At 43.9% G+C, this 15,601-nt stretch overlaps 1 protein-coding gene across 15 annotated transcripts in view; it reads left to right on the forward strand.

Annotated features, from left to right (window-relative positions):
• Gpatch2l (G patch domain containing 2-like) overlaps positions 1 to 15,601 on the forward strand; it is a 54,882-nt gene that overhangs the window by 2,191 nt on the left and 37,090 nt on the right. For 11 of the 15 annotated variants that reach the window (XR_015621912.1, XR_015621913.1, XM_087553331.1 and 8 more), the window contains exons 1-2: positions 3,656 to 3,725; positions 5,760 to 6,431. Coding sequence is in view for 12 of the 15 variants with exons in the window: in XM_087553331.1 (XP_087409457.1) it covers positions 5,770 to 6,431 (662 nt within the window). In the remaining 3 variants the exon portion in view is untranslated. 15 annotated transcript variants of the gene reach the window in all.

A 15,601-nucleotide genomic window follows, 5' to 3' on the forward strand; every position in this document is an offset into this window, starting at 1 on the left:
CTCTGCCTAATGAATACTGGGATTAAAAGTGTGTGCTACCACGCCCAGCATTTGGAGGGTTATATAGTGTAATATTCTGGTCCTATTCCTGTGGATGCATAGTCCTGATTTCTTTCATCTATTAAGAGTTTAATTCTGGGCTGGAGAGATGGCTCAGAGGTTAAGAGCACTGACTGCTCTTCCACAGATCCTGAGTTCAAATCCCAGCAACTACATGGTGGCTCACAACCATCTGTGATGGAATCTGAGGCCCTCTTCTGGTATGTCTGAGGACAGCGACGTGTACTCATATAATAAATAAATCTTAAAAGAAGAAAATAAAAGTAAAAAAAAAAAAAAAGGCCCCTCAGTCTTTCCCCCAACTCTTTCACAAGGCTCCCTGAGTTCCGTTTCATGTTTGGCTGTGGGTCTCTACATTTATTTCCATCAGCTGCTGCACACCCAAATTTCCTTTGCTTACATCTTAGATAATATATAGTATATTTATCATAATACATTGTTTGACGCAAGTTTAATTCTAACTTTTCTATAGTCATTTCTTTATTGAAATGTAATATTATATAGAAATATATATACAATTAATCAGTAACTTTTTATTTTGAGACTGTGTCTTTATGTAGTCCTGACAATTGTAGAACTCTCTATGTAGATCAGGTTGATCTGCCTCTCTCTCTGCCTCCCCAGTGCTGGGATTAAAGGCGTGCATCACCTCACATGGCTTAAATCAGTAAGTTCTCTTGTCATCAAATAATTTCCTGCTACATTAACTTTTATTTATGTTGCTGGGATGGAATTCAGGACCTTGTGCGTGCTAAGCACGTGCTTTAGCAATGAGAACAACCTGGTCTCATGACATCAATTCTGTGAGACTTCAAAGAATTCTGCTTCATAGATATACCATGATTTTACTGACGAATCCCTGGCTATTTTTAGCCAGAAGCATTGCTCTTTTTCTGCAACAAATGCTGCAGAAACAAGTTTGTATATTTTAATGTTTTTAAAAAGTCTATTTCGATTTTTCCTTAGAGTAAGTCTTAGAAGACTTTCTGAGCCAAAATTCATATGTAATATTTTTTAAAGAAAAACTTTCAATTTTGAGGTAATTTTAAGTGTACAGAAAAATTATGAAGAGTCTACAGTTTCTATATGAACCATACACATTTAACATTTTATTTATTTAAAATGTTTTTCATTTGTTTTATTTATTTATTTATTCAGTTTACATCCTGGTCACAGTCCCCCCTTTCCAGTCCACCCCCTCACAAGTCCCTACCCCAATACCTCCTACCCTAATCCTCCCTCTCCTTCACCTCTGAGAACGGGAAGGTCCCTCCTAGGGAACTAACTTACCCTACCTAACCTACTAACCTAACCTACCTTAAGTTACTGCAGGACTATTCTTTCCCACTGAGGTTAGACAACACAGCCCAGTTAGGGGAGCAGGATCCACAAGCAGGCAACAGAGGGTAAGCCCCCACTTCAGTTGTTGGGGAACTCAAATGAAGATCAAGTTACACATCTGCTACATATGTTGGGCTTAGTTCTGGCCCTTGTATGCTCTTTGGTTGGTGGTTCAGACTCTGGTGGTGCTCAAGGTTCCAGATTGGTTGAGTCTGTTTGTCTTCTGTGGAGTTCCTATCCCCTCCAGGCCCCTCAGTCTTTCCCCCAACTCTTTCACAAGGCTCCCTGAGTTCCGTTTCATGTTTGGCTGTGGGTCTCTACATTTATTTCCATCAGCTGCTGCACACCCAAATTTCCTTTGCTTACATCTTAGATAATATATAGTATATTTATCATAATACATTGTTTGACGCAAGTCTTGCTATGCTAGCTGGAACTTGATGTGTAGTTCAGACTAATGCCAAGCTGGCAATTTTTCTTCCTTGACCTTCCAAGAGCTAGGATCATAGGCATGTCCCACCGTGCCCAGTGTCTTAGTTACCGTTTCTATTGCTGCAATGAAACACCACGACCAAACTGTTATCTCTGATCCCCTACCCCCCCACTCCCCAAATAGCTATAACCATTCTGTTCCGTGCCTGCCAGTCACTGTCACAGAGAAGTGAGTTGGCTCAAGGACATGCTGACCACACCCTGTTTTGTTCTGTATGTTCTGTATGAGGATCGCCAATCTTTAAGACATGCCACAAAGCTTTACATAGGAGCCATCAAATCAAAGGTCAGTGTGAACTGTTATGTCTAATGCAGCCTGAGTCAGAGCTGACCATCAGGCAGCCCTTCCTGCACCTGTGATTGAGTTCACTATGGTTTTTGTGACTGACACTAAAAAAATGCTACTAATAAGCCAAAAGTTATGATTATCATACTTATGCTCTGTTATCACAGTGTTGTGAAATTCCACCCATCCACCTCCCCTTATCTTGCTCAGAACCAGTCAGCTTAAAGGTTATCTGATAATGCAGTACTTAGTAAGCCAACTGCTCCTCTCCTTGCTTTTTAAACTTTTGAACTTAGTTCTGACTCTGATACCACAGTCCTTTTTTGGGGCCTGAACATCCAGTATTGCTTAACTGAAACCAGTGTTTGTTTTGAGTGGCGATTCCTGAACCCAACACAAACCAAGCTGGGGAGGAAAGGGTTTATTTGGTTTATACTTTCACAGAATTGTTCATCATTAGCAGAAATCAGGATAGGAACTCAAATAGAGCAGGAACATGGAGGCAGGAGCTGGTGCAGAGGCCGTGGAGTGATGCTACTTACAGGCTTGCTCCTCATGGCTTGTTTAGCTTGCTTTCTTACAGAACCCAGGACCACCAGCCCAGAGATGGCAGCATCTACAATGGGCTGGGCCCTCCCCCACCAATCACTAATTAAGAAATGTCCTACAGACTTGCCTGCAGCCCTATCTAATGGATTCATTTTCTTAATGAACTTAATGAACAAGGAACTCCCTCAATATAGAAAGACATTCCATACATTCTGTGTGTGACATATACAATGCCCTTAACAGTTTTGAGGAATACTGGTGAAGTGTTCTGTAGGCTAGTTCTTAACCATACGTGGTGTAATTTCTTTCGTTTGCTTTTTCGAGACAGGGTTTCTCTGTGTAGTCCTGGTTGTCCTGGAACAAACTCTTTAGACCAGGCTAGCTAGCTTCTCCAGTATAAAGTGACCCCTTTGATATTGCATTATTCAGAGAGAAGCTGCTGTGCACAGTTCAAAATGCTCCAAGAGAGCCTATGTCTTCTACAGGAAATGTATTTCTACGGGAAATGTATCTCTTTTCCACTTACAGAATATGGAATATCAATAACCACTCAATATGGAGTTAATATTTCTTTAATGCTTTGAGTTATAATACAGTATGACTTGCTTTTTGCTCAAGCCATGTACACTTTTAATGTCATGAGTAACTTAATGTGAAGGCAGACGACCCACTTCTTAAGGTCAGCACCCTTAGGGAGAGGTCTTGTCTCATTCAGTCCTAAGGGTATCCTCACCCCATACTAGCCCATCTGTCCTGACTTGCCTCCAGGCACTACTTCCTAGTTTCCCAGAGGCCCCGCCCACCGTGGAGCGGAAGTAGGCGCACCGTAGGGCGGAAGTGCAGGGCGGGCGCCTGTCCTTTTTTGTAGCCCGCCCCCTCCCTTACCATTTCAGCCCCACCTCTTAGGCCCAGACCGGAAATGAGGTCAGAGAGGGAAACCCAGGCTGGGAGCTACGGCCCCGAAGGCGGCGCCGGGTGCAAGCGACTGCGGCAGCCGGTGAGGAGCAGGATGGCGGCGGCTGGGCCAATGCCGGGCGGGATAAGGGCTCCGGGTTGCGTCAGGGCGACCGACGGCGCCGCTGGGCTGTGGCGAGTGACAGAGGGTGGCGGGGCCTGGCTACCCTAGGTGCGTCTTCTCAGCCTGGGCTCTGAGGGACGGCCGCCTCCGTGGGAATGTCCCTTAGATGGGCGACAGCGAGAACTCAGGCTTGGTGTCCCGGGCAAGGGTTTCCCTAGCCCCCGAGGACGGGCTGGAAATGGAAGAGAGTCCTTCAAAACGCGGCTTTTTTTCATATCCGTGGTGGTGCTGTGATACCTCTCTCCCCAGCATCAACAGAGGGAATGCAGTCATTAGGACAAGATTTGAGACAGTTTCTGCCCTAGACAGCTGACCTCCAGTCTCAGGTGAACCCAAATAAGAAGTTGACTTCTGTCTACCCCACCTCTCGTTACTCTGACTGGGAGAGTAGCTCGCTGCTTTGCGGCCCACCAGCGTCCTGTGACTCAGACCAGGGTCTCCAGGGTGTACTCTTGAGAGTGAGGCTGGAGGTGTGGGTGTACCAGGGTACCTTTGAGACGCGGAAGAATTCTATGTCAGCTTCTGATGACACGTTGTTTAGTATACTTGTCCCACGTTAAAGTTTGTGCAGTTCTGCCTGAGTTTCAAAGCTGTAATTCTTTATTAGAGACTTAGGCGTGTTGTTCCCACTTGTTTATCAGCTTCGGGCTTAGGGACAGTTGTCTTCCAAACCGCAGTCCTGGCATTTTAAACTACTACCGGTTGCTAAAGGGAAATGGTCTTTTATGTGTAAGGCTTTTGACCCTTTGAGGAAGTTGCCGTGGTGGTTTTGGAGCAAGGTGGCTCTATTGCTCTCACAAGTGTGACACATAATCCAGAAGACTTTTCCTGCTTTTGAATTTGTTGACATAGGGACCCTGTGAGATTAATTTTTAGAAAGCCCCTTGCAAAAAGTAAATTGCATGAAGGGAAATACGGTCTGAGTTCAGCTTTAAGCTCCAATTATGGGCAAGATGTATTTTGAGCTTACCAAGAGCTGGAAAGAAAGTGCTATTTTAGCATACAAAATTTAGGTGTTGTGCAGATGATATTAGACATTTCTTTTTGAAAACCGAAAATTTGAAAATTGCCTCTGCTAGGCATGCCTGGAAAGGGTTGCTTCTGTTAGCCAGGTATCTTAGAGATTTTATGCTGTCCCTCCATTTTGGTTTCATTTATGTCCCAGATTTTGTGTGATTGGCACTAAGCACATAATTGGGGTGACTCAACACTATACTACTAGTACTGTTAGTGTTTCTATTACTACTACTGCTGCCACCACCAGGATGAGGGGTCTAAAAGTCCTACACTGCTGCTCCTGCTACTACTAATATAACAACAACAATACAACAATGCTAGCAACATCAAATCAGTGTCATACTCCACAGCAGTTTGTTTCTAATAACTTTCAGGTGGCAGTTGGTACCATGGTAGTACCAGACGTGGGCTTCCTTTTTTTTCCCCCATTCTGAGTACCTACTTGGGTCACCGAAAGTTCTGGGACTATGAATATCGTGAAGTCTTCTTCATAGGTGCCACTCAGCTCTTTCTCTCCTCCCTACCGCAACCTTTTTAGCAGAAATCCCAGACCTCAGTGTGACCCTCTATCGTGATTGGTTCATGCCTGGTGCTCTCTTGGCTCTACCGTAGTGATGAAGTTGTGTGGTTTGCTTTTCTTCTCCAGTGATTAGGCAATCAAGGGATCACTTAATTGGAGAAAGGAGGAAGCTCAATTTGTTTATTTTTGCTAATGTCCTAGTTGTCATCTGGCAAGCTACTGGATATGTTGATTTCCAGTACTCGCCAATGGCCAGACACCTGCTTTTTGTGGTACGTGGATGGTAGAAACGGTAGCTGATGAAAGAAGTCTATTTTCTGTAGCCAGCCAGGGAGCCCAATAGCATTATGTGCTTTATAAGCTTTCTGGAAAAGCAGCAGGTCTTTTAAAGCATCTCTTCTGCTTTTATTTGGCAGATGTGGCCTCATGGATGAGCTGGTGCATGACTTAGCCTCAGCCTTGGAGCAGACATCTGAGCAGAGTAAGCTTGGTGAGCTGTGGGAGGAGATGGCCCTGAGCCCCAGACAGCAGAGGCGGCAGCTTCGGAAGCGCCGAGGCCGGAAGCGCCGTTCCGACTTTACTCACCTGGCTGAGCACGCCTGCTGCTTCAGCGAGGCCTCTGAGTCAAGTCTGGATGAGGCCACCAAGGACTGTCGAGAAGTGGCTCCGCTCACCAACTTCAGTGACTCTGATGACACAGTGGTGGCCAAACGGCACCCAGCTCTCAGTGCCATCGTTAGGGGTAAGCAGCACTCTTGGCATGAATCTGACTCCTTTACGGAAAATGCGCCTTGTCGACCCCTCAGGCGCCGGCGGAAGGTGAAGAGAGTGGCATCCGAGGTGGCTGCCAGCCTTCAGCAGAAGCTGAAAGTGTCAGATTGGAGCTATGAGAGAGGCTGCAGGTTCAAGTCTGCCAAGAAGCAGCGTTTATCCCGATGGAAGGAGAATACTCCCTGGACCTCATCTGGCCATGGGCTGTGTGAATCAGCAGAAAGTCGGACTTTCCTAAGCAAAACAGGAAGGAAAGAAAGGATGGAGTGCGAAGCAGAGGGACAGAAACACGGCTCCGACGAGAACATGTCTGAAAGGTGAGCTCTCCCTCTGTAAAGCCAAGGTTTCCGGGGCTGACACACCCAAATGCAAACCCACAGCCTCTGAACGAGATCCGCTCTCTTTTAAACCAGCCCTGCTAGAATTGCCTTTGCAGCCCTCTTTTAGTCAGATGGTAGTTGGTCTCTGCTTTGCAAAGTATCCTTCATGAATCTTTCTTCAAGGATCTTCATGAACGCTGTGTGTAGCGGAAATAATTTCACCCTAAGAATAATTTCACACATGTACCTCAAATGCGTAACCAAGAATTTGTTTTAAAAATAAATGCTCTTCTGTTCTTTTTACCATTCCAGTCATACAAAGATACTGTTATTTAGAACCAAGGTATTATCAGCAAGGGCTGGCAGTGACAAATGTGACAGAGAAGCCGTGCAGGTGCCAGGTCTAGGCAGTTTGTAAATGAGTGCAGGCTATGTTTGCTCTTTAAGAGTCAGGGCTCTATATACTTTGGGGCTATAATTCTGTTCTCTACTAGTTATACTTTGACTATATTGAGTGCATTTCCTTTCTGTGTGTGTATGTGTATGTATGCACAGGTGCATATGGAGGCCCAAGGAGGGCGGCACGTGTCTTCCTCTATTACTTGTCACCTTATTTTGGGGAATAGTCTGCCACTGAACCCAGAGCTTACCAATTGGCTTAATTAGGTGGCCAGCAAGCTCTGGAAATCCACCTGTCTCAGCTCTCAAAGTAAGAGTACAGAGGTGTACTGCTGTGCCTGTCTTTCATGTGGGTGTTAGGGCTCCAAACTCAAATCCTCCTGCCTGCTCAGGAAGCACCTTACCCACTGAACCAGCTCCTCAGCTTCTCGTCTCTGTCTCTCTCTGTCTTTCTCTCATACACACAAGTGTGTGTGTGTGTGTGTGTGTGTGTGTGTATGCGTGTGTGTTTGTGGGTGTGATCAAACTTAGATCATCAGGCTTGATAACAGGTGCCTTCACCTACTCACTAAGCCATCTTGCCAGTCCTTGAGTGTATGTGGCAAACATTTAAATTGTATGAATATAGAGTGGGGTTTCAAAGTAACAGTGTGTCCCTTTAACTAACCTTGTATCACACGGGATCAAGTACTCTGATGGTTGCATGTTTAAAATGTCAGTGTAATTTTGAAAACTCACTTTTCTCCATGTCCAATCTCCTGTAAACATGGGTCCTTGGTAGCTTCATACATTAATATGTGACCTCTCAGTGAAGATGCCTTTTGTGGCTGGGGCAGTGCCTTGTGGCACACCGTAGGATGTTCGACAGCCCTGCCATGTTGCTGCCCCTCTTCCTCAGATACTGCCAGTGGTGGCTTTTAGGTGGGTTGAGGACTGCGGGTTTGTTAAGCACTCTGATAGGCATGGAACTGTATGCCTGCTGGGTATTCTTATTTAATGCGTACAGTTCTCCTGTATGGTAGAACATCATTATTTGTATTTTTAGAAGTGGAAACTAGGTTTAGAGTTTGGTTAATTAGGGAGGGTCACCTAGCATTTGAACCTGATTTCCGGGTTCATATCTCATCAGGTTTGCTGCCTGTTGTTTTCCAGCTGCAGAGAAAGTAACCTTGTTCTTTTTTTTTTTTTTTTTTTTTTTTGGTTCTTTTTCGGAGCTGGGGACTGAACCCAGGGTCTTGCGCTTCCTAGGCAAGCGCTCTACTACTGAGCTAAATCCCCAGCCCCAGTAACCTTGTTCTTTTAAGGTTTGCACCCCCAAAGACATAAATGCACTTAGGTACGCTGAGTGCAGTGAAGCTGTTGTAGCTCGGTATGCATCCTCTTTTTCTGGCTCTTTTTTAACTTAACTTTAAAACTCGTTTTTAACGAACTATGTATTTTGCCAGCACGTTCAGCTGCGTTACAATTTGACTCTTGTAATTTTCTTCTAAGATTGATTCTTTCTAAGGCCTATTTATCTAATTTATATGTAATTTTTAGATTATTTAGACACACTTCCTCCATAATCTTCTATTTTTAATCGGACAAGAATTGCTTAACTAACTTGTAGCTCTTTATAATAAACTTTCTGTTGAGATATTCAAACTGACTTTAAGATTAAGCATGTGCATCTTAGATTCTTATAGTTGAGAATGGAGAATTAAAATAGCCCCTTGGAATACTACTTGTATCTTTTTCTTACCCGGAGTTTGTTGTTAAACTGAAGTTACCGTGTGTGTGTTCCAGCTGTGGGGCTGCCCCTTCCAACCCAGACTGTCAGGCTCTGAGTTGTGGTCACTCGAGAGCCTGGAGACACTGAAGTCGACAGGAGTTCTTGTGAAATTCCTGTTTTTACATTGAGGAGACCTGGTTCTTCCCTGTGGGCTCCTTTCCTGGCCAGGACATCAGAGCCTTGCAGTAATAGGGATGGCAAAGTCCTTGTCACTGTGAAGAAACAATGGGTAAAGTGCTAGTGTCACATTGGTCCTGTGTGAGCCATGGCTGGGAAGGAGACATTCTAAAAGGATACCCTCATGTGGAGGCCAGATTAAAGGGCTCAGCAGTTAAGAGCACTTGTTTTCAAGAAGACACAAGATCAGTTCTCATACCTACTTTGGATGGCTTACCCCTTTAACCTAATACTCTCTTCTGGGGACACATACACATGCATATGCACACGCACACACACCCTACTTTAAAGAGCAACCCTTGTGCTCTCAGTGTCCACTGTTAAGATGATTGAAACAATGGACCCTAAAGAATTAAAATTTCCTGGGAGTTCTCTGCTGGGGCAGAGAGAGGCTGAAATGCTGGTTCAAGCAGAGGAGGCTCTCCCTTGCCTCCCTGGAAGAGATTTCACACTTGAGAACAGCTTATCTCACTGCTAATGGGAGCATTTTCCGGTTATTTCATCCGAGGTGGTAACAGTGTTACAGGAAGGCAGTGGGAACCCTAGGAGGTTTTATCTCCCCAATTTTGGCCAAACTCTAAATAATTCCATTTTTGCTCACCAATCTTTGTTTCCTAATTTCTCTTAAAATACTGGGAAACTAGGTGGTGGGTTTGTGGTAAGAGTAGTAGACATGCGCTGAAAAAAATCTGAACTTTCTAATTGGATTACAAGGCATAGTAGCACACTGTTGTAGTCCAGCAGCTGGGAAGTAGAGTCAGGGAGATGAGGAGTTCAAGGTCAGTCCCAGCTATATAATGAGCTTGAGACCTTGAGCCCTGGCTTTTGAAACCCTGTTTTTAGAAAAATAAGTAAGATCTCATTTTTAAGGGAATGTTAGGTGGCTCTTTGACTTTGTCTCCATTTATCTGCAGTTACAAAGAGAAATGATTTTGTATTTTTCCCCCTAAATACATTCTGTAGAGAGACGTGCTTCTTACTCTTTTTCATCAAAATATGTCCAAACTTTCCTCAATGGAGACGGGGAGTGAAATCTTATCATTTTCAAGCAGCTCTTAGCTATTACTTAGTTTTACTTTTTTCTCCTCCTTGTTAACTGTACCATTATTTGGAATAGGGTCTTTAACTCAAGATGGCCTTCAACTTGCAATCCTCCTGCCTCAGCTTTCTAAATGCTGGAATTAACAGACATGTGGCCCGGCTCTTGTTTTACTTTGGTGTTGGGGATTGAGCTCAGCTTTGCACTGGCTGGGCAGGTTCTCTGACCCTGAGCCTCACCCCAGCCCCGCCCAGGTAGTGAGCATATTGTGTAAACAGGGCTAACATTAAACTGCAAATAGAAAATAGTTATGATTTGTATACTACAAATATAAAAATATTTGGTGAGTTGGTTATGTCAAAATCTCCCTACGTTTTAAAAGAAGCACTTTCAAGAATCCCTGAGTAGTTTGTTCTTTAATGGAGCTGCTTGGCAGTGCCATGGCTCAGTCACAGAGATCAAAGCGTTGGATTTTACTTTCTGTCAGTCATGTTGAGGGCTCTCACCAGCAGCCTTGTAATCTAATCTTGATCTACCTTGTAAAATTACTGACATCAGAAGTTGATCATTAATCTTAGCCTAGTCTATGGATTGTGTTTTTAAAAAACCGTGTGTTAGATGTTTTGGGTTTGGGAATGTCTATCTTAATTTGGCTTTATCTCTAGTGTACTTAAACTTAACAACTGAAAATTACCAACAGCTTTAACCTTACCACTATTTCTTTCTGCTTTTCTCTCTCTGGTCTTCATTCAGTTGTGTTCTAGTCAAGAACAGTGAGGATTTAGAAATGGGTGCAACATAGTAGCTTTATTTATGCTGTATAAAGTTATTACTGTCATGTTCTTCTGTGTATGTATGGGAGTGAATGCTCTGAGATTTAACAGATCTGTGAAGTTAGTTCCTGCCACTCTTCATTCAGATTTTCTAAGAGTCACTTATCCGTTAGGTGATGAACTTAGCCCGCATGCTCTGCGCTTCAGCAGCGAGTTGTTCCTCTTGAATATGGTCTATTACGAGCAAATTGGTCAGGTGGTAGCCCAAAGTCACATCAGGAGCCTTCCTCAGGTGATGTATTAGAGGCTGGTCTCACAGGAAAGAAAACATTCCCTTGTCCTGGAAGGCAAGTGACAGAGATGGAGTGCTAGGCCTGTCCCCTCCTCCCCAGCCCAAGCTGACCTTCTGCAGCCCCTTGGTGCCTCTTGTTTTCTTATTTTTATAGAAAATCAATATCCCTTCTGACACAAACAATAGCTCAGAAGCAAGAATAAATGGCAGAAAGCTGAGATCTCTGTCCATCACCTCTCACTTTAACTGCCCCAAACTCTTTAATTACGAGTGTGCTTTGCTCCAGGTGTTTGTGACAGTGAAATTGCTAAATGAGGACCATTTTAACCAAAGATTGGGTGATCAATAATACTCTATAGCAGTAGCTTGTTGGATCAATAGCCTTCATTATTTCATGGTTAAGGTAAGTAGTCTCCTTTGCAAGTGGAGGTCATTAATCAGGGGTTACTGGGGCAGTGGAAAGAATATCTGTAGTGTTAGAATGTTCTGCTTGTCTGTAAACAGGTGCCGACCAGGAGCACACTTACCTTTTCTACAGTTGGCAGCATCCCCAAAAGGTATTAAAGGCTAGCAGAGACTGCTTATACAACAGGCTTAGTCTGGTTCTGCTGGTGAATCCTTAGAAAGCTGGACAACACTTGGAGGCACCTGTGAGCTGACTGTATTTGAAGGTCTGTCCCTAAGGCTCTCCCTCTAGGAAAGAAAGAACTTTGCTAGGAAGTGCAGAGCTCAATGGCAAATAGTATTTGAAAGGACATAAACTGGAACACTTCTAAGGACCCTGACATAGGAGATTTTGTTTCTTAGTCTACCTGCTACTGTGAATTCATATCTTAAAAGGCATCTAAGAAACAGTTTCCACTACCTACTGGAATACTTAGAAAATATGAACCACTTGGGCCAACAAAATGCCTCAGTGAGTGAAGCGGCTTACCATCAAGCTGGATGTAATTCATTCTCTAAGACCAAGGAGGGAGAAGGAGAAAGCCAGTCCCCTACATGCTGTCCTCCCTCTACACACATGCACAATCAGTCAAACAGAGGTAATAAAGCTTAGAATATCAGGGGAAACAAACCATTTGTACACTCACATCATCAGGACTTGAGAGCTGGCTTGTCAGCGAGGTTCCCACTGCAGAATGTAATATGTCAGTCTGCCCCAATGGGGCAAGACACAGTGTGCCTTCTCCCCAGGCAGTCCCAGCCTCAGAAATGCAAACATCACTTGAACTGTCCAGGTGGAATATTGGTTCTTCCTTCGCTGTCAACCTGTAACTGCGTTTTCTGTTTGGAGTGTACTTGGATGGGGAAGTAGGTGTTTTGTATTGTGTAGAGGAGGCAGCCGCAGGGCATTGAGTGCTGGGAAGTTGAGCCTCCAAGCAGACAGTTTAGTATTGCGTGGCCAGAAAAGAAAGAAATTCCTACTTTGTAGCGTGTTCAAGAGATTGTAGTGTTTCATATACCTCAGTTTGTTACAAATGTCTAGGGTGGGGTCGGGGAGAGTAGGGAGATGATCCAGTGTTGGTCTAGTAGACCTGTGTGAGGTGAAGCCCCCAGTCGCCCTGGGGGTTCTTCAGAGCCTCCTCACCTCATGCCCATTGGTCAGGTGTGGGTCTGGCAAAGGGGAATGGGTCTGAGGCCATATAAGTATCTGTGGACAGGTAGGAACCAGTGGCCTTCAGAGAACTGGAAATAATCCTAAGACTTGACAAATAGGATTGCATAATATAAAAAGCTGCTACCCAGAATAAAGAGAGCCTCTAGGATGAGAGGAAATCTGCCAGCTATTCATCTGATTAATATCCAGAATCTACAGAGAACTCAGAAAGTTAAGCACCAAAATAAATAATCCATCAGGAAATGGGCATAGTATGTAAGCAGACAGTTCTCAAAAGAAGTACGAAATCCCAATAAATAAGTGAAAAACTGTTCATTATCTTTAGCTGTCGGGCAAAGCAAATCAAAACTACACTGGCATTCATTCAGTTTTACTCCAGTCAAAATGGCTGTCCGCAAGAAGTCAAACAATAGCAAATGATGGCAAGAATGGCACTTACATACAGCGCTGTAGTGTAAATCAGTGAGGCCCCAATGGAAATGAGGGTGGAGACTCCTGAGACAGCCAATGATTCAGCTGTGCCATTCCTGGCTAGATACCTGACAGAGCTCTGCCAACGCAGATAGAGATGCTGCCATGCCTGTGTTTGTTGTGATGGACTCACTTGGTGATAGATAAAGCAGTGGGGCAGCGATCTGGGAAGGGGAAGAGGCAGGGGCCAGCATGGGAGGAGAGATCATGGGAAGGGTGAATAGGAGCTGGGCATGTGGTGTGCAGGTGTTCTCACCATAATGAAATGTGGTGTTCTGCACAGTGATGTGACTAAAAGCACACTAGAACATGAAGTCAGAGGAACTGAATTTAATTCTGCTTAGTTTCATTTATTTTTAGTTTTTTGATTTAATAAAGTTTTATTTTCCCAAATGTACAGCAGATTGAATCTGTTCATGCATCTTCACTAGCAGCTGGGGCACCTCCACCCTTTGTGTTTCTGCTGTCAATTACTTGTTCTGTGCTTTGAAACCAGCTTGACAAGTCCTTCACTAAGTAGCTCCTGAAGGGCTGCCCCGGCCAAGGAACCTCCAGTCTCCAGTCTCTTGGAGACCCCAGCTGGAGTAATAAGCTGTCGTTGGGAACTTCCTTACAGTTTGTCATAAGTAGCTTTGTTACAGTTTGTCATAAGTAGCTTTGTCACAGATTTAATTGCTGGATCTGTGTCTTTTTTGGTCCACTTTCTGGCGTCTTTCTTCTTGTCGTCTGGGCTGCGGCATGGAGAAGCTCAGAGTAGTGTGGACCACTGCAGCCTCACTAACATGTCAGAAAAAAAGGCCAGTTTCATTAATTATGAAAGAAGAAATATTAAAAATAATTTAGCACATGTTCACTAAAAGAAAAAAAGAGGCTTTTGGACACATTCTGTAGAGTAAGGGAAGGCAGAACATTTTTCTCAAAGTTCAGAGGAGGAGCAAATCAGGAAACAAAAAGAACATTCTGAATGAGGAAACGTAATTGGAGAGCAACTATTCAGACAACCAGTGTTTCACAGGAAAACAATAAGGAAATTTAAAGTGAAATTATAATTATAAAACAAAGGACAGAAAATTGAGTTGGTGTCATGAAAAACTTCAAAGTCTTCCTAGAACATAGATGGTGAGATGTTGGGGACAAGGAATTGAGGCGTTGTCAGTGAGCATTCTCCCAAAGAAGACAGGAAGGTGCTGGAAAGGAGGAGTTAGGAGATACAACTGTTGGGGAAAAAATCCTTAATTAAAAAAATTAAGCCTAATGTTTAAAAGGGAGATCTAATGAAAGCAATCCTCTCTCCATACATGTTCTGGCATGTTTGTATGCTCTGCATGGGCAGTCTGGGGAACATTCTAAAAGAAAGAAAATGCCATGGCCTTCATCCTCTGTGATAAACGTGAGGGGCTGTGTTTGCTGGCATTATTTTGAGGAGAAAAACGTGGTCTCTTCTGAATTTTACACATAAAAAAGAGAAATTTTATGTGGAAAGGCAGCATAAAGTCTCAGAAATGGGAGCTAGAGAGATGGCTCAGTGGTTAAGATTACGAACTGCTCTTCTAGAGACCAAAATTTGATTCCTAGCACTCACATGGTGGCCCACAAACGTTTGTAACTCCAGTTCCAAAGGCATCCAACATCTGCTACTGGCCTCTGCAGGCACCCACCACACACAGAGTACACAGATTACATACAAGAAAAACACCCATGCACATAAAAAAGATTTCAGAGAGGTCTCAGAAATGTAGGCCTCTTAAAAACGAGCCCTTTCCCACTTAAAGGTGAACTGCTACGAATGCTACACATAAGGTGCCCATTAAGAGGATGAGTGGGCTTCTCTGAGCTCAGTGCCAGCCTAGATTAACCCAGCAGACTACCTAACTGTCTAGTCCCTTTCTGTTCATGATCATGTGACCTGGAGAGGCTGCTCTCTGTATAAACTCACTGCATTCTAACTCGCAAGACCAGTCTGGAGGCAGAGCTGTCTCTGAGTGACCTGAGTTCCATTGTGGGATCAGGTTCACAATGGTGTGTGTGCCCTTGCAGAGACCTCACCTCTGCCCAGAAGCATGGTAGGAAGCAGATGGGAAGAACGGGTGTCTCTGGGTGACAGGGTGACATTTTTCCTCCTTTATTTTCCTGGATTCTAAAATATTTTTAAAGTTTTTATTAAATGCACTTTTACTTATTTTTGAATAATTTTAGTTTTTGTAATAGGAGATTTAAATTTCTGTTTAGTTTTAAATATATGAAAGTTATATATAAAAGATAACTTTAAATTTTTTTGGTTAATAAATGAGAAGCAACAAACCTGTGGTGACAACAGTTCAGGGTGTGTGTGTGTGTGTGTGTGTGTGTGTGTGTGTGTGTGTTGTATGCATGTGTGCACTCAGATGTGCACCTCTGGATGTGGAGGCCAAAGGAGGACATTGGGTTTCTTCCTCTCTGTCCACCTTAGTCCTTTGATCTCCCACTGACACTGGAACGTTGTGATTTTCAGTTAGGCTGTCTAGATAGCAAGCCACTGTGGCACTTCTGCCTCTCTCTTCACGGGATATACCAGAATTACTAAAATGGCTTCCAAGGACTGTGGCGGTATGCGTGCACTCTGTCCTCTCTCCGGGCTTCTGTCTCCT

Source organism: Rattus norvegicus, chromosome 6 (genome assembly GCF_021556685.1).
Source record: "Rattus norvegicus strain SHRSP/BbbUtx chromosome 6, alternate assembly SHRSP_T2T, whole genome shotgun sequence".
Taxonomy (NCBI): Eukaryota; Metazoa; Chordata; class Mammalia; order Rodentia; family Muridae; genus Rattus; species Rattus norvegicus.